This window comes from Mastigoproctus giganteus, chromosome 2, assembly GCF_048544385.1.
Source record: "Mastigoproctus giganteus isolate SK-2022 chromosome 2, ASM4854438v1, whole genome shotgun sequence".
Lineage (NCBI taxonomy): Eukaryota > Metazoa > Arthropoda > Arachnida > Uropygi > Thelyphonidae > Mastigoproctus > Mastigoproctus giganteus.
The window spans coordinates 102,709,081-102,728,719 of NC_143576.1; the positions used below are offsets into that span (position 1 = coordinate 102,709,081).

General features: G+C 39.2%; 1 protein-coding gene across 2 annotated transcripts in view; it reads right to left on the reverse strand.

Moving 5' to 3' along the window:
- The window catches only part of LOC150089470 (cilia- and flagella-associated protein 100-like), a 310,734-nt gene that overhangs the window by 130,772 nt on the left and 160,323 nt on the right, over positions 1-19,639 (reverse strand). For both annotated transcript variants that reach the window (XM_090368613.1, XM_090368614.1), the window contains exon 7: positions 19,523-19,598. In XM_090368613.1, the coding sequence (XP_090224739.1) occupies positions 19,523-19,598 (76 nt within the window). The remainder of the gene's footprint in view (positions 1-19,522; positions 19,599-19,639) is intronic.

Sequence of the window (19,639 nt, forward strand, 5' to 3'; positions counted from 1 at the left end):
CAGGAGCTGTGACCCAACCTATAAATCGATCTAATAGTCCGAGGTTATCTGAGTGCGGAATTGGTGCTTCTGCTCCTTCTGTGCGGGTTTGTACTGATTGAGACTCAGTGTCTGCAGTAATAGCAGGGATAATCTGTTCTGTATCTTCATCAGAAATTTGAACTTCTTCGAGAATAACTGGCTCGGTTGGTGATTGAGGAATTATTGTCACCTCTTCATTTCTAGGAAGTGGTACAGAGACTTTAGGAAGTTTTAGGTTCTCGACTCCTACTCCGCAAATTATATTGGTGCGTAGACAGTGAGTGACCTTTCTCTTCCCTTCCCTTCTGCAGAACTGTCTGTTGACTTTGCTTTGATGCCGATGGTTGTTTTTGGTCCCTATTTGGCAAATATGCTAATGGTATCGACACAGGTAATTTAGATAATTTAGGAACTTCCCTCATCGTCTCCATTGGATCAAACCATTCCAAATCATCTTCTTTGGATTCTTCATACACTTCCTTTGGTTTTGTGTGTTCTGAGGTTCGTTCAGGTGATGTTATGGTCTCTGACGACTCTAAACGTAGTTCTGGAAATGGTTTGTGTTCTATCGCCTATCGACCTTAGTCAACCTATCGACATGAACTAATTGCTTGTCCCTAGGATGATATATGTGCTGGATTTGATAGTTGACTTCAGACGTTTGCGACATTACTCGATATGGTCCGCTACTCTAACGTGACAACTTGCGTGTTCTACCTGGTTTAACCTTTGGAGTATAGAGATATACTACGCTTCCAATCCTAATATGCTTATCTACGGCCTTGGTAGAGCGATATTGTTCCTGTGATTGTGCTGCATCTTTCAAGTGCTGCTGGACTATCTCATAAGTTCGCTGCATCCTTGCTACCATTTGTTCTGAATAATGCTCTAATGAAGCATAAGTAGGGCAGATTTCAGAAGTCCAGATGTGCTGAGGTAGTATAATGTCTTTTCCATACATCAAGTAATTGGGTGTTTCATGTGTAGCGGAATGTACAGCCGAATGGTATGCTGCTACTGCCAATGGTACACAAACATGCCAGTCTGACTGAGCGTTATTCACCATGTGATAAAATTGATGCCAGAGTTTTATTCAACCGCTCCACTTTAGCGTTACATTGAGGATGGAAAGCTGTTGTTTGAAGCTTCTTAATACCAAGTTTTTGGTATACTTCTCTGAGGAGAGTTGATAGAAAGTTACTTCCTCTGTCCGTCAACAAGATTTGTGGGATTCCATGTCTGGCAACAACACAATTTACAAAAGCCGTAGCTACTTCCTCTGCTTTCTGTGTCTTCAGTGGTATTGCTTCTACATGACGTGTAAAACAGTCTACCACCGTTAATAGGTATTTATCCCCATCTAAACTGGTGGGCAGTGGTCCAAGAATATCCATACTCACTCTATACCAGGGTGTTGACTCAGTCGGAACTTGCATTAGGTTTGCTTTCGCCTTCAGATTATATCCTCGTCTTTCCAAGCATGAAGGGCAAGTGTTCAATAATTTTTGACATCACTATACATATTTACCCAAAAGAAGTCTTTTCTAATTTTCTGCAATGTTTTGTCAAATGCAAAGTGGCCACTAGAGGGACTACTGTGGCAAGCATCCAAAATCTGACATTTTAATGCATGTGGAACCACGGCTTGTTCAAATGGCTGTTCTCGAGTTGATTTTGAATCAGGTAAGGAGTAATGGTATAGTACCCTATCATTTAAGTAGAAGGTATCTGGAATCTTAAATAAAGTTTGGACATTTCACTCTAATTGAGTGATCAAGGAATATAGACTGTTGTCTTCCCTCTGTAACATCCTCATCAATTCTTTAGTAGCTTCCTTTGGCATTACAAGTGCTTCCAGCATGATTCCGGTCGACATCGTCACAACTTGTTCAGTTCTAGGTTTCTTTTGCCTTTTAGGCTTAGTATCTTCTTCTAACACTGGTCTAGACAGAAAATCCGCATTTGAATGCGTTTTTCCTGATCAGTAAATTACTTCAAAATTATAATCCTGTATCATTAAATTCCAACGAGTTAATCTGGGAGTGGGATTTTTCAATTTCAATAAATAACTCAATGCTGAATTATCTGAGATGACCTTAAAAAAATTCCCATACAAAAAAGGGCGGAACTGAGATATGGAGTACACAACAGCTAAACTTTCCTTTTCTACTGTACTGTATGACGTTTCAGCCTGTTTTAACAGTCAGTTAACGTAAGCAATTGGATGCTTCTCCCCATCTTTTGCAAACACGCCCCCGATCGCAAAGTCACTAGTGTCTGTAGCCAAATAGAAAAGCTGAGAGAAGTCTGGATATATTAGTAATGGTTCTGTTATAAGAGCCATTTTCAGTTTCTCAAAAGCGGACTGTGTTGTTTTGTCCCACCTAAAAGTAGTGTCTTTCTTTGTGAGTTCGGTTAATGGTCTAGCCACTTTTGCATAGTCTTTGATAAACTTTCTATATAATCCAGTCATTCCCAAGAATCTTCTTACCTGTTTTACCGTCTTAGGGGGGAGGCAGTTCTTGATAGCAGCAACATTGTTGGGATCTGGTTGGACACCCTCTGAGCTGACTCGGTGACCAAGATATGTGATCTCCTTCTTTAGGAACTCGCATTTGGATGGTTTCAGCTTTAGATCATAAGGTTGCAAGCACTGGAACACTAGTTCTAACTTCTCCAAATGTTGGGAAAAGGTTTCACTTGCGACTATGATGTCATCAAGATAACAGAAAATGGATTGTTTCTTCAGGTCCTGAAGCACAATTGCCATGGCTCTCACGAACGTTGCCGGTGAATTTTTTAACCCAAATGGTAATATATTAAATTGGTAGAGGCCCTGGCCCGTTGTAAAACTGGTTTTGTGCTTATCAGAAGGATGTACCAGATCTGCCAGAAACCAGATTGAAGGTCAAGCGTAGAGAAGAAGCGGAATCGTCCCAAAAGATCGAGAATTTCTGTGATTTGTGGAATTGGAAAGTTATCTGCTACTGGCTTAGAGTTGAGCTTCCGAAAATCGATACACATTCTCAAAGAGTCATCTTTTTTTATCACTATGACAATTGGGGCACTGTAGGATGAAGCACTCGGAGAAATTATGCCTGAGTCCAACAACTCATCAATTTGTCGGTCAACCTCATTTCATAAAGAATATGGCGTACGATATGCACGTTGTGAGACAGGAATATCGTCTGTAAGCTTTATTGTATGGTGTAGAACTGTAGAATGACCTAATTGAGAAGGAATGTAGCAAAACTGTCCCGATATTTAAGTAGCAATTGAGATAATTCCTGTCGTTGAGAACCAGACAAATGATTCAGTTTGAAGTCTTTAATTGTCACTGGAGGCAGCTTTTTGTTATTAACTTTGTTATTAATAAAATTAACCTCATTCATTTTAATACATTCTATGATAGCAATTCCCACGCGTTTTGGTAGATGCAATGGTTTGTCAGAAACATTTGCAACTAGAACGGACACCCTTTTGTCCTGAGACACCTTATCTAATGAAGACCTAACGGCTAAGTCATTCCTGCCTAGATTATTATTTGGCTCTACAATTACTGATTGCCATGGGAGAAACTTGGAATTGCACTGAACAGTTAGTATGGATTCAGTATTAGGTGGGATGATATGTTTAGAAGTTAGTTTCCCTACAGTGGGTTTTGTGTCACCTAAGATTTTCTCTCTAACTCCTATTTCTCTCATGCAAATACCAAGTGGTAAAGATTTTAAAATTCTTCTCCCAGAGTCTATGACAAAAGAATGACGGCGTAAAATGTCCGAACCCAGGACGATTTCATATCTGGGGCTTAAGATATCTGAAGCCAGGAGGACATGTTCTGTAAATGTTTTTCCATCTAATGTTAAATTTACTGTAATTTTCGAGCGCAGGGGCACGACATTTCCCCCAATTCCGCAAACAGTAACATCAGGCGGTCTTTGTTTCAAAGACCTGTCATTTTTTATTTTGTGAAAAAATTCTGCGCTAATTAAGGTTACTGAAGCCCCACTGTCAATTAAAAATATCGTTGGGACACTTTGAATAAAACCTGCCACTAAGGGTAACTCTGTGTCGTTCTCAGCTGTAAAAATCCCATGTTCTGCGCTACTATATTTACTATATTTTGGAATCTGCTCAAAAGATTTTGGTTGTCAACTCATTCTACGATTGAATTGTCTGTCTGAAGCGACCCCCATATGATTTATCTGCCTACGATTTAATGCCCTAGGTTGTCTGTATTCCGTATTATCCCCACATAACATTCCCCTAGGTCTTGCATAAAAAGTGTTCGAATCTATATTATTTTGAAAGCAATTTCTTACTCTGTTATTGAAGGATGCCCTAAATTGTGGATCACTAGTGTAATTATTTCTGGCTACCGTTTGTCTCCGATAACTCTGCCGATAAGCAGACTCTTGACTCAGGGTGAACATGTGTGGTCTCCCAGCAAAATTTCCACTCCTCTCTCTGTTTACATTTTTCCCAAGTAGCTCCGACTCCCCGCTGTGTCTACTGTAATTTGATCTCCCTTGGTCGCGCGCAGTTCCTCTGTTTGTAAACAATATGCTGTGCAGAGCGCTCTCAGTAATTGGCCTCACAGCAGTGTCTCGCATATTAGGCAGTTAACCCTGCTTATACTGAATAAGATTTTGTCTAATTTCTTGTAACTGTTGGTCAATTCCCGCTGCGAAGTTCTGAAATCTGTTGGTAAGGGTAGACAAGTTTCTTTATAAGCTATGTAAATTTGTGTTTTTCGTTGATAATTTTTATAGCGAATGTTGTAACGAATGTATTTGTTCTTGAACTGGAATTAACACTTGTTTGAACTGGTCATCAGCAGTTACAGCCAAATTTATAGTAACGTGTTGCTCAGTTTGAGTTAGTTTTTTGTTTTATTCCTCCCGAATCGCTGGATAAATGGCTAGATTTTTCTAGCCATTTATAGCTAGAAAAATCTAGCCATTTATTTCTAGCCAATCAATAAATGGCTGGATTTTGGCTCAGAACCAAACGTTTCAATCTCAGGTTTAATCCGTTCAAAAACTGATCTAATAGTGTCTGATCTCTGAGTGTACGAATTTCTGGGGTTTCACTCTCAGTCTTAAAAGCTACCCTACATAAATTATTTAAGCGGGTGCCAAACTGAATAACCATTTCTGATGACTCTTGTCTAGCAGTGCTAAACTGTTGTAATTGTGATATGAGCAGTTGTGAACGTTCAAAACGTCTTATAAACGCTTCTTTAAATTTCTCATAATCCTTTTCTGATCTTAACTCAACTGAATGAGATAGAAATTCAGGGGCCGAACTTTTCAGTCGGCTTTTCACCACTGCTATTTTTTCCTTGACTGACCAATTTGCAAAGCTTGCAGTCTCTTCCAGTGATTCGAAAAAGAAAGAGGCCGTCGGGCCTTCGTCGTCTTTCCCAAGGTATATTGGAATCAGATTAAGAAAACCCCGATTTGAGGTGGATACACCCTTGCAGGTGTTGCCTCAGGTTGGGTGGGAAATAAGGGTTCCGATATTTCTAAGCTCGTCCCTTCTAAACTTGGTCCTTCCATTTTTCTGTGTAATACTAGTATGTTAAACCCTTATATTAAGACAATGATAATGTATCTACCGTGTAGTCCCTAGGTTTACAAATTAATCAATATACTTGCAGTTTTATGGGTAAATGGGCATTTTAAACATTACTAGTAATAATCCCAGCTTTCTAAGATTTTTATAACCCACAAAAATTTAAAACAAAGTCACAATATAAAGAAAGATCACCCCAAAAGTAATAAGAAATGCAAAAATTTCATTAGCAACAAGCAGCAACTTTTTAATTCCTTCCAAAAAAAAAATTATTATTTTTTTCTTTTTTAAGCCAAAACGTATGCAGCTGACTGCTTTGTAATGTGTTGCTACTGTGTTGCTACTTTTTGTTAAGCATTATCAAAAAAAACTATAATAATAATAATACTGGTACTTGATCATGACTAAATAAAAGTAGTACAATATAATTCTCTCTGCCAAGATCTCAAAAACATCAATGTCCATTTCTCTTTTGATTTAAGTCTTGTGAAACTTATTTTGTATTAATCAGTTTCTCATCACTGCTCAAAACCAACCTGGGCACTTAGGCACCATGTTACCTCTCTTGTTTGTTGGCCCCCTCAGTACTCTTCTAGCACTCATGGGCTCTAGGGTGTGGTTGTAACAGATATAGCCAGACTAGGCGTAACTCATATTTTTCTTCTTTGTGTGGTTAGGACTTTTGCTGTAGGATATCTTATCCTAACTTAACATATTCATCTATTGGTATTGTCTGGTACCAACTTTCGTTCTGCTATATCTGCTATTATCGTCTAACGGTCTTTATAGGACAAAGTCTCGTATACCCTCAGAATAAAGGGGGAGAAGTTTACTTCCCCTCTCCATCCCGCAGTTTGGACTTTCGCGTTGTGTTGATCATCGAGTAATTATGTGGATAATTAACTCGACGCCGCAGTTAACTTCTAATCATACTTTAACACTTAGCTCTACTACTTTAGTGATTGAATTTGAGGTTTTGGCAGAGAAAAAGAAACTTCTATAATACAAAACATAACCGGGTTTAATACAAGAAAGAACTTACATACTTCACTCTTTCCATTAATATAGGTATATTATGAATATTATGATATTTCATGTTTATCAAAATAGTCCAGCAATTATAAGATCAAGCTTTAAGATTTAAGATACACAAGTTTAATGAAACTAGAAAGAAACCATCTTTTGACATCATGATTACCAACGTTTCATACTATACCATTTTGACTCACCAGCTTAAGATGTTGCCTGGGCTTGGTTAGCTGACGAACCTCGATTTTCCGTTACTTCGGAGACTCTGGGCACTGATGGCTTCTTCTTTGGCTCTCGGTAGCCAATTTTTCTGCCAACAATCTCAATGGCTCGACGCTTCTCAATGATTGGATCTTCAAAGATTAGCTTGGCTCTCTCTCTCTCTGCTTACAAGGACCTGGTCTTATATCCCAAGCCGTCGCATGTTGTTTATGCAAAACTGCTCTCCCATTGGAGAACCTCAAGTCTTAAGATGCTCGGACTGTACGTCATGGAAAAAAACATAGTTAAAGGGGTAACTCTCATCCCCTCATCATGCTACGTAATGAATGTTCCAATAACACGTGTAGCCATTTTTCGATCTCCTTATTAGGTCATTATGGAGCTGTAACTCTTGAGTTTACGATGAGTTTACATGGGCTGGGAGGAATCTTAGATATCCGTTCACACGGGTATCTCTGTTTCATACACCCCCCTTTGACCTAATTTACATAGCGAAGTGAATGAACCCATCCAGTGTTTACAGAAATCTTCCACTTTACACTTGTGAGTGGCTAACCAATATAGCTGTTGCTGGCTAACAACTGTAGGCCTTTTAACACGTATCTATTACACATTTATAGTGACAAATTTCACCATTTTCTTTAGAGATAACTATGCTTTTGCTTAAGGATGTTTGCTTTACTTTATACATTTTATTTGGTACTCAATATTACTATTAAATCGAAGTTTTGAAAAAGATTTAGGTAGTAGGGGTATGGAAAATTAAGTCGCTAACTTTACCATAAGTTTAAAATAAATAAAAAGGGCAGAATTAGTGCTATAACAATAAGTAGATATAATTTTTGTCAAAAACTGACATGAAGCAGAACGAATCACAGCTCAATCTGCCTCACGGCACTGATATAAATGAGAGAGCAATGTCCCAATATTATTTATCCAGTTATTTTTTTATGTGTTATATAGATATATAAGCAGCAGAAGCAAGGTCCCAATATTAATGATCTTCTATGTGCTATATATATAGCACATAGAAGATAATTAATATTGGTGCAAGAATGCAAGATTGTCGTTTTTATTGTTATAGTAAGGTTTTAGGAGCATTGGCAATTAAGGTTATATTGTCTGTAAATTGCATGTGTTCTGATCGATTTTCTGTCTGCTGGATAGAAAATTGGGTAACATGGTGTTTTTCCAGGAGAAAAAAATCATGCTCTCACCTGAGACTGACTGACTCAGCCACATTGTGAGAAAGGCCATTAAAAATTCCTTACATCATCAAATTGACATGGGTAGCCAGTACACTGTTGAGTCACTCTGGTGAGACATAAGCACTGGGAAAACAAAAATGAGAGTAAAAGTGTGTTATAGGCCTATTAACTGTGATGAGCATACCAAACAGTTATATAGAGAAACAGATTGGGCCAGTAAATCAGAATGTGTTATAATTTGGGATTTTAACATATACTGACATATGGATCCATATGTTGACTGGAATTTGTTGGTTGGTCAATCACACACCAGCAGGACTTTTGTAGATTTATTCGATGACTGTTTTCTGCAGCAGCATGTTAGAGAGACATCAAGAGGAAGCAATACTCTTGATCTGGTTATCAGCAGCGATTCATCAAACATGAATCTGCGGGTAAAAGACTGTGGGCAGTGATCACAGGGTACTAATATGGAATTTAATTAAAGACATAACTATTGTTAAAGGAAAGACTTTTGCTTTTGTAAGGGTGACAACTGTCTGAGACCACTACAGTGGTCTCAGACAGTTGTAAAATTCTATGCAGTGGGACCAACTGATGATTTTACCAACAGTAAATTCCAAATGGGAAGCATTCAGGGAAGTAATCATAAAAGCTACTAGACATTTTGTAGCAACTAAGAAATATTGTTCAGGGCTTACACCTAAATGGATGTCAGATGAACTGATGAGACTTGTGGCAGAGAAGAAAAATGCATGGGATGCATATAAATTATCAGGTGATACAGAATCCTATGGCAGATATAAACTAGTCTGTAATCAAAGAAGGTTAGGCAAGATAAGGCAGATTACAGGAAGTCTCTGGCAAAGAATGCAAATAAAAGCAGCAAAGATTTCTATGCTTATATTAACAGTAGAAAAAGGGGTTAAATCATATCGGGTTAACCTGTTGATGACCCTGCTCAGGTTGCTGACAAATTAAATAGGTATTTAGCATCTGCATTCACACGAGGAATTCTTTAGGGAAAAGGATACCAGAAGTTTATCAAACTCTAACGGGAAGCTAAATGATTGAGTGCTAACGGAAAAGAAAATGGAAGAGAAATTGTTGAAGCTAAACATAAAAAAAGGCACCTGAGATGGTTGGAATCTATCCAATCATATTAAGGGAGGCAGCAAAGGATGTAAGCAAACCATTAGCCATAATTATGAGTGCATTCTTGGACTAAGGGTAGGTCCCTGTAGACTGGAGAAGACTGCAAACTTATCCGCAATTCACAGATGGTAATCAAAAGGTGACATGAGTAACCTGTTAGATTAACATCTGATCCAGAGAAAAAAAGAAGTACTGCAGGATCATCTGGACAGGAATGCAATTATACTATAGTCACAGCATGGATTTGTTAAGGGGCAGTCTTGTCTAACAATCTGATAGGTTACTATGATGCAGTAACAAAGCAACTGAATGCACAATATAATTTTGATATAATTTTTTTTTTATGAAAACCCCAAACACGAGAGGTATTAGAACCTAAAGTTCTTAGTACCGTGCTTGGACTGGAGGTTGAGAAGACAAGAGAAGATATTTGTTGACATTAGACTTGAACTTCTATAGACTGTAATTTTCAGGAAAGACATGAAGGAAGGTTGTTCCAGAAAATGGCAGATGAATGAATAAACGAGGAAGATGAAAAGTTGGTTCTGTGAGCTTGAAGTTGGACAGTAAATGGATGTTGGCTGGTGATGGCACGTGTTCAGACTGTTTTGAAAGAGAGAGCAGGAATTATAGAAGCCAATTCAGAAGAACAGTGCCAATGGAAGTATCTACAGAAACAGTACGTCTAAGAGACAGAGAGTGGAGAAACTCTGTTAGAGATGAGTCGTTAATTAACCTAACTGCCGTCTTCTGAATGGAATCTAGAAGCCTGAGAGAGGTTTTGGGGGGCACCCCCCCAGTTGTGGGAACAATATTCCATGGTAGGGCAGATCTGCGATTTGTACAGAGTGAACAGCTGTTTCGAAGAAAAGTAACACTGAGAGCGAAAGAGAAAACTAAGTTTTTTAGATGCAGAGGAAGCAATATTTGTAATGTGCTTGTGCAAAAAGAGAGATTAGAAGTCAGGGTAATCCCCAAAAGAGATATATCATTTTGCCTAGAAATCGGAGTGTCACCAAAGATAAGCATAGGAGCAGAAGAATCCTTTTTGCGAGATATAAGACAAGACTGAGTTTTAGAAGGATTGAAATCAACTAAGTTGTCTTTGCCCCACTGGAGAAATACCTGGAAATCGGCATTTAAGGAATTAGCAGTAGATATTCAAGAAATTGAAGCTGATTCAGCAGGGCAAGGTTTCTCAAAATGGAAAGTGAAATGCAATGTGCTATCATCGGAAAAACTATGGATAGGATTGCCAGTCAATGGAAGAAGGGCATTAATATACAAGAGGAAAAGAGTAGGGGAAAGAACTGAACCTTGGGGGGCACTGGCATTAGTGGAGAAGTTAGAAGACAGAGAGCCATCTACCACCACCCTCGGTGAGCGATCAGAGAGAAAACTGGATAACCAATTACAAAAAACTTTTGGCAAACCAAACCATAAGATGGAAGCTTGTTTAGAAGACCTTTATGCCAAACACGATCGAAAGGCTTTGAGATGTCAAGAGCAACTGCTTGTGTTTCATCAAACTTTTCCATTGAATTTGTCCATAAACGGGTAACATAAGCCAGAATATCACCAGTGGATTGACACTGGCGGAATCCATACTGGCGATCATTGATCAGACGGAAGGTTTCTAGGTAGTTTAAGAGTTGGCAGTTAATTGATTTTTCCATTACTTTAGAAACAATAGAAGTAATGCAATGGAACGATAATTGGATGGGAGAGATTTATCACCCTTTTTTAGGAACTGGCTGGATATGAGCAAATTTTCAAGCAGAAGGAAAAACACCTTTGGAATAAGAAAGTGAAAAAAGGCAGCAAAGAACAGGAGTAAGTTCAGGAGCACAGGTTTTGAGAAAAGTGGAAAAATACCATCAGGACCTGGAGCTATCTTAGCATCAATATTTGTCAAAATCCTTCTGACATCCTTTTGGTGGAAGACCACAGGAGGCATTGAATGAAGTGTGTTGGGAACGGTGGGAGGTGTTTTACCAAGATCATTAATACATGTGTTTGCACTGTACAAATAACATGTGTTTACACTGTACAAATTCGATCATACACGATTCATAAATAGGGGAACGATATCTTATATAACACGAACCGAATTCGCTTATGCACGATTCGCCTTTGTGTTTACAAGAAATGGCAGTCGAATGCAGAATCACCCCAACTGAATGCAACACGATAGGAATGAAGAGAAGATTCTGAAAATGTATTTGTTTTTTATATCAGTGAAGGGGAAACACATTTCACCATAATAACGTAAAAACCAACACAATTCCCGCTATCGGTATCCGTAGATCGAGTTTACTACCAGTTTATAACAGATTCCACTCGCAGAAACGCAACTGGAAATTGTTTTTATTGTTTTATGGTAGTAACCCCTAGAAACGTGCTTTAGTAAAATGTGAGGTGTTAATAGCGTATCTCTGCCTTTACGGTGTTGTTTATTCAGTTGCTACACGCGCGCAGCTTTGTTTATGTGTATCAAGCGTGCCTCCTCGTTTTGTAATTGTGCTTTATTCCCTAAAAATGAGTAAAGTGCTTAAAAGGTGTGAAAAGAAAGCGTCCTGGTGAAGACACTGCAGATTCACAGAGAAAAACAAAAGCAATATTGATAAACAGAGGCGGACTGAGTCAAAAATTCTTAACGGGGAAAATTTGTAGTGACCTCATACTATGGTTTATGGCCAAAATCACACCGGCCTCCAGCCCACCGGGGTTTCCCCGGTAAGGCTTATGGCCAGTCCGCTTCTGTCGATAGAGAAAAAATATGAAATTGTGAAACCCTTTAAGCGAAATGAAAGACCATGTGATATTGCACGTGCTACAGACCTAAATGAGGCAATGCCGAGAATTACAAAGAATGCAGAGAAAATAAAAACAACTTTCATAGCAGGAACAACTCAAAGTGTAATTAAAATCCATTAGATTAAGACACAAAGAATTGGAAGAGATGGAACGGCTGTCATCTGTTTGGATAGAAAATCAAACAAAAAAGTTTGCTTACGATAGAAGCAAAAGCATTAGCAATATTTTATTACGTAATAGTCGTAATAAAAGACTTACATATTACTTAAAATACTTAAGTAATTAAAATGCTTACGTATTACGTATTTTATTACATATAATAATAAATAATAAATGTTGATTATTTATTGTGTTTGGTAATGTTTTGGTTACAAATGTGTGTTCAATCTTGGGTGGTCGGCACCTAACCCTATTTTTCCCATAGGGCCTGTTGTTTATATTGCTCGATTTTGCATTGCACTAGGGTTTCTAGGAACACAACTATCGTGCTATATGAGGACTGACTGTACTGCATATGGGTAGCAATAACCCAAGAGAAATGTACCAACTGGGTGGTATTACACTCAGGGAAGTGGAAAGTGAAAAAGACCTGGGAGTAATTGTACAGCCAAATATGAAGTTCACTGATTAAGGGCAGGTTATAGAGTCTTATCAATGATACATAGGAATTTTGCTAGCAGGGACAGTGAGGTGATAATCCCATTATACAAAGCAATGGTCAGGCCACACCTAGAGTACTGTGTGCAGGTCTGGAGGCCTCATTTTAGGAAAGATGTAGAGTTGCTAGAACAAGTACAAAGAAGAGCAACAGGATTGGTGAGGAGAACAAAGGGGTGCTCTTACCAAGAAAGGCTTAAGTTCTGCAAATTGCAGCGCCTGAAGAGTAGGCACCTGCGAGGTGATCTGATTGAGGTGTATAAGGCCTTGAATGGGTTGAGCAAGCTGAATGCTGATGGGATTCTTCATCTTGCTCAGACTAAGAACCTGAGGGGGCATAGTTTCAAATTGAGGAAAGATAGTTGTAAAATAGATGTGCGGAAATTTGCCTTTAGCCAGCGGGTAGTTGATTGGTGGAACAGGCTTCCATCTTTTGTTGTGGAAGCTAATACCCTAAATAAATTTAAGGCTGAGCTGGACAGGCATTTGGAATGAATGGAGGGTTTTTTTTTTTTTGGCTGATGCTGCATAAGCTTGCTTTCTTGCACCGTATGCCTCTACTAATGCTAATGCTAATGAGTTGGAAGAAAAATTGGATGCTAGCAGGTCAGCTTTATCCTTGGCCGAAGTGACAACAGAACCATCTGGTTTGGACAGAGGTGGGAGCAGAGATGGCCAAAAGTTGCGGCCAATAGCTTTGGCAAGAGACCAGAATGCTCAGCTATCATTAGGGCAAGAAGCAAGTTTTCTACTCTTAGCCTGTTCAAACTGTAGTTTGGACTGATTAATAACTGCTTTACAATTGTTGCGAGCTTTGGTGTCGGCAGAAAATGAAACTGAAGAATTGGAAACAAGCGAATTACGATATGAAACATTCTTCTCCTGAATGGCCTTAGCACATTTATTGGAAAACCAAGGTTTAGATAAAGGACAAGATTTTAAAGTGGAGTGTGGGATAAAGGATTCCATTCCAACAAGAATAATTTCACTGACACGATCTGAGCAAACATTGACATCAGAAGTTTTGAACCAGTAGTCCAACCAAGGAAAAGAAAATAAATCTCACAGGTCATCCCATTTTGCATTCTTGTAATGCCAAACAACATTTTGCATTCTTGTAATGCCAAGCAAAGAGAGGATGTCGAAGAGCTCCAAGTGATTAGTGGAGTTGGGAGAACAGTAGAGACAACAGATGAATTTGACAGAATGTGGTAGAGAGATTTTAAGCCAGAGAAGATCAAAGAGAGGAGATTCCAAATTGCCAAGTCTCTGACAGGGAATATCAGAACAGACATATGCACAAGTACCACTTTTGAGATGAAAGGAATCATACAGTGAATAATCTGAGCAACTGAGATGAGCAGTAGTTGAATCAACAGATAACTGAGATTCTGTCATAAAAAGTATATGGGGTTTGGCAGACTGCAAGTTGAAATGGACATTGTTGAGATCAGAATTGAGACCACGTATATTCGTGAAATGAACTAGGAAGTGTTTGGGAGGTTGAGATATTTTTACAGATAAGCTTACTCTATTAGCTTGAGAATTCATGGTGTATTCAATGGTAAGAAAAAGTGGGGGGGGAGGGGATATGCTGTATGAAGTAATGAAATTTTTGGATATGGCGTACACATGGTAAGAATATACCCAGATCCTTGACATGACATGGCCTCGACAATGCTCTCCGCATACACACTACTCTGACTCCCTCCAGTCACTATCTGGCAGAGTAGAGGTAGCAAGATTATACACTAGCTGATCCGGAAGCCGCCTAGAGAGTTACCAATTGGTTCGGTCCGGTGTACTAACTAGCGGCCGGCCTGCGAACACCGTTTTAGAGCTGTACCCTCGAAAAGTAAGGAAGATTGGATCTCGCCATGGTGTCCATCATAACCTCAAATTCATCAGTCATACTGCATGATGGAAGAGACGGGGAAGGGTTGACCGGCACTTAGCTCTGGAGACTAAACATGGGTTTCACCACTTCATGTTTCCAAAAAGCAAAGTAGTGGTATTGCAGCGGTTGATGAGAGTCATCTACCACCTAGTATTGCCTGGTAACAAAGAGGGGCGGCATTCCTCCATGTGGTGTGGGCACCATACCTCGACCCCTGCTTATGTTGGTTCACACCTGGGTGGTCACCCACAGTGTGCTTGCATCGTGAAGGTGCAAGCAGAGGATTTGGCTGTCACAGACCGTTCGGACTTCGCCAAAATTTGGTCCAATTGACTTGAGTGTCAACTGAATATCAGTTACATCAGTGTTTTAGACTCCCAGGTAGCAAGTACAGCTTGTCTGGCATATCTGAGAGAGTGTCTGTGACAACCTCAAAGACCAAATAAAAATAGGAAGACTTTTGACACTGTTGCACATTAAAGACTGCTGTATAAACTGGGGCAATGTGGCATTAAGGGCAGGTTACTGCTATGGATATAGGATGATTGAGTGATAGAAGACAGAGAGTGGTTATCAATGGGTACTGCTCTTCTTGGACTAACATTATCAGTGGAGTCCCCCAGGTTTCAGTGCTGCACTTAATGTTGTTTTCATTATTTTTTGATGATACCGATGAAAGTATACCAGGCTTAATGTCAAAGTTTGCTGATGATACAAAGGTTAGCAGTGGGGGGGGGGTAACGACAATAATCAAGTTGCGTTACTACAACAAGATTAGGAAAATGGGGTCAATGAGCTGAGAAATGGCAGGTGGAGTTTAACATTGACAAATGCAAGGTATGGCATACGGTTAGCAGTAACCCCAGAGTAACTTATTATTAACTGTGTGGTACTACACTCAGGGAAGTGAAAAATTGAAAAACCTAAGGGTAATCGTGCAGTCAGATATGCTCTGACAGTGCAGACATGCTACCAGAACAGCTCCTGGGGTTTTATCAATGATATACAGAAAGTTTGCTAGCAGATATAAGGAAGTGATTATCCCTTTGTACAAGGCTGTGGTTAGGCTGCATTTTGAGTATTGTATACAAGTCTCGAAGGCTCACTTTAGGAAAGTGATCTACTGAAGCGAGTGCAGTGAAGGGAACAAAAGGTTGCTGTTGCTGTTCAGTTCTGCAAATTGCAGCATCTAGAGACCAGGCACCTGAGGAAAGATCTGATTAAGGCCTTGAATGGATTGAGTAAGCTAAATGTCGGTGGCATTCTTTGTCCTTCTGAGACTACACACGTAGGGGAATAAATTCAAGTTGAGGAAGGATGGTTGCAAGATAGACAGATGTGCAGAAGTTTCCTTCAGTCAAGGGGGGTGGTTTATTGTTGGAAAAAACTTCAATCAGCTGTTGTTGAAGCGTGTTGTTTGAATAAATTCAAGGAAGAACTAGACAAATTCTTAGAGCAATGTTTCTCAACCTGAGTGCCACTAGTATGCCTCAAGGTGTCGTGGAAATGCAAATTAAACAAAATTAATGAATCCAAGTTTTATAATAAAAATTAATTCAAATTATTTATTCTGTGCCAATCCAAGAGCCTTCTGGCGATCAATGTGACATGTTTTGATTCCTGGTACTAGATCTGTTCACCTATACTACACAAATAATAAGTGTATTATTAAATATATCCTACAGAAATAATATCCCGTTTGTGAATATATATGAGTACAGCAGTGATTGTAGTGTGGCACAACAATGAAAAGGTTGAGAAACAGTAGTAGTAGTAGTAGTAGTGGCACGTGATGCAAGAAAGCAAGTGTATGAGCTCATGCAGCATCAGCCAAAAAAAAAAAAAAAAAAAAAAAAAAATCACACCATTCCCTCCAAATGCCTGTCCAGTTCCTCCTTAAATTTATTTAACCTATCAACTTCCACAACGACAGATGGAAGTTTGTTCCAGCAATTAACCACCCGCTGGCTAAAGGCAAATTTCCGCACATCTATTCTACATCTGTCCTTTCTTAATTTGAACTTATGTCCCCGTAGGTTCGTAATCTGAACAAGTGGAAGGATCCCATCAGAATTCAGCGTGCTCAACCCATTCAAGGCCTTATAGACCTCAATCAGATCACCGCGCAGGTGCCTAGTCTCCAGCCACTGCAATTTGCAGAACTTAAGCCTCTCTTGGTAAGAGGATCCCTTCATTCCCCTCACCAATCGTGTTGCTCTTCTCTGTACACGCTCAAGCAAAGCTACATCCTTCCTAAAATGAGGCCTCCAGACCTGTACGCAGTACTCAAGGCGTGGCCTGACCATTGCCTTATACAGAGGGACAATCACCTCCTTTTCCCTGCTTGCAAAATTCCTATATATCATTGACAAAACCCCATGACCTGCCCTAGCAGCCTGTCTGCATTGCTCAGAAAACTTCATATCTGCCTGCACAATTACTCCCAGGTCTTTTTCATTTTCTACCAGCTTAAGTGTAGTACCACACAGTTGGTACGTTTCTCTGGGGTTACTTCTACCCATATGCAGTACTTTGCATTTGTCAAGGTTAAACTTCAGTTGCCACTTCTTAGCCCATCTGCCCAAATTATCTAGATCCTGTTGCAGTAGCACACTGCCATTACTGTCATTAACAACCCTGCCAACCTTTGTGTCATCTGCAAACTTCGACATTAAGCCTGATATACCTTCATCAATATCATTGATAAATACACAAAACAACAGTGGACCCAACACCGAACCCTGTGGGACTCCACTAATAACATTAGTCCACGAAGAGCAGCACCCACTGATTACCACCCTCTGTCTTCTCCCACTTAACCATCCTTTTATCCATTGTAGCAACTTACCCTTAATACCATTCTGCTCCAATTTGTACAGTAGTCTTCCATGCGCAACAGTGTCAAAAGCTTTCCTGAAATCCAAGTATATGATATCAAAATTATTTTTTGCATCCAGTTCCTTTGTGACCACATCATAATAACCAATCAAATTTGTCAGACAAGACTTTCCCTTAACAAACCCATGCTGTGTCTGAATTATTGCTGCAGTCTTGTCTAGATGATCCTGCAATGCATCTTTAACCAGTGACTCCATTATTTTACCCGGAACAGAAGTTAAACTAACTGGTCTGTAATTACTCGTGTCACCCTTCGATCCACCTTTGTGAATTGGGGATACATTTGCACATCCTCCAGTCCGTGGGAACCTCCCCTGAGTCCAAGGATGCTCTCATAATTATGGCTAAGGGTTTGCTTAGTTGCTTTGCCGCCTCCTTTAAAATAACTGGATAGATCCCATCCACCCCAGGTGCCTTTCTTATGTTTAACTTCAACAATTTCTCTTCCACTTTGCTCTCAGTTATTACAAAATCATTAAGCACACTGCTACAATTTGATAACCTTCTTCCATTTTCAAACTGTAATAATTCCTCACGTGTGAATGTAGATGCAAAATACTCATTCGGTTTGTTTGCTATCTGAGCAGGATCATCAACAGTCGAACCATCGATGTCAAGTGGACCAATCATATTCATCCCCTTCCTTTTAGAGTTTATATAAGTAAAGAAATCCTTGCTGTTTTTCTTAGCATCTTTTGCCAAAGATTTCTCGTAATCCGCCTTCGCCTGCCAAACCTCCTTTGTGACCTGATTACAGTCTTAGAGGGTATGGATGGGTGAAGTGCACAGTTTCTTTTGTTTTGTTTTTTTTGCAAGAAAGCAAGCTTACTTGCTTTCTTACATCATTTGCCACTACTAATACTAATAAATGCAAGGTATGAAGCACAGACAGCAACTTTATCATATATTAACATGAATTTCTATAAGCTTGAAGTATTTAGCAACCACCAGCGGAATGCTTCATTTGGAGAAAATACATAGTTTGCCATTCACTGCTAAGTTACTCCACCCACCCACAGAACTAGATAGTTTGCCAACCTGTTCAATATGCAGTTACTAAGCAAGGCATAAAAAAAAAAAAAAAAAAAAAAAAGGTAATCTGCAGCCATTATCAACCCACTGCTGGATGGAAGCCTCCTCAACAATTCACATTGAGGGAAATGGACCATAATCTGCCACGCTGGTCCAGTGCGGGTTGGCAGATCAACCGTATTTAGCGGTCAGGGGCTTGAACCCCAGTGTACTCAAAGAGCATGTGCTACTGCACTCTTACTCCTGACCACTTGGCTACAGAGTGGCCTTGCAAACAAGGCATACTGGTTCTGTAATAAAAAGTGCAATTCAAATATTCCATTCCTGCACTTCTTACATAAACTACAACTTGTTTTTAAGGTAGGGAGTGTGAAAAATCAACTTTTTCTTCAGACACTAGTAAATTAGGCAAAAGAATATACTATAGCACTTGTTGACCTGCTAGTAGGTCATTCCACCTGCAAAACTAGACAAGGATTGACTCACTAGTGGATTGGTCTGCCTGATGAATGGTCACTGAACAGTCCACTGGTGGTCACTGCAGCATGAATATATTAACTTATGGAGTGACATTTTAATAGGAAATAAAGGAAAGTGAGAGTTTTCAGAAAAAAATGGGATTAACAGATGAAAGCCATAAGCAAGAGGATATTAAAAATCAGGAGAATAATAAAAAAAAATCTTGGGATAACATATATCCAATCAAATGTAAACTTAAGGTGGTATGGGCACGTAGAAAGAATGTATAGAGATTAGCTCAACAATTATTTGAATCAAAAAGGAATGATAACAGGCCCAGAGGCAATCAAGAAATTTAATGTTCATTATTTGTCCTGATGGTGACCACAGAGACCAACACCCAAGTGGCACAAAAACTTGAGCATTAATAACTACTCTGAAACAAACTGCACTGTTAAGTTGGAATAAATTTTCAAAATTGTTTACAGAATTATATAACACACTAAAAAAATAACAAAATCCCTGATGGATTTACATTGATATTTCTTACCTGTAAAACTAATGCTTCCAGAAAAAGTAAACACACTTTATATTCCCACAGGATTCTTTCAAGTTTTGCAATATCACTAAAAATAAAAATATAAAATTGATTTTATATCAGAAAATT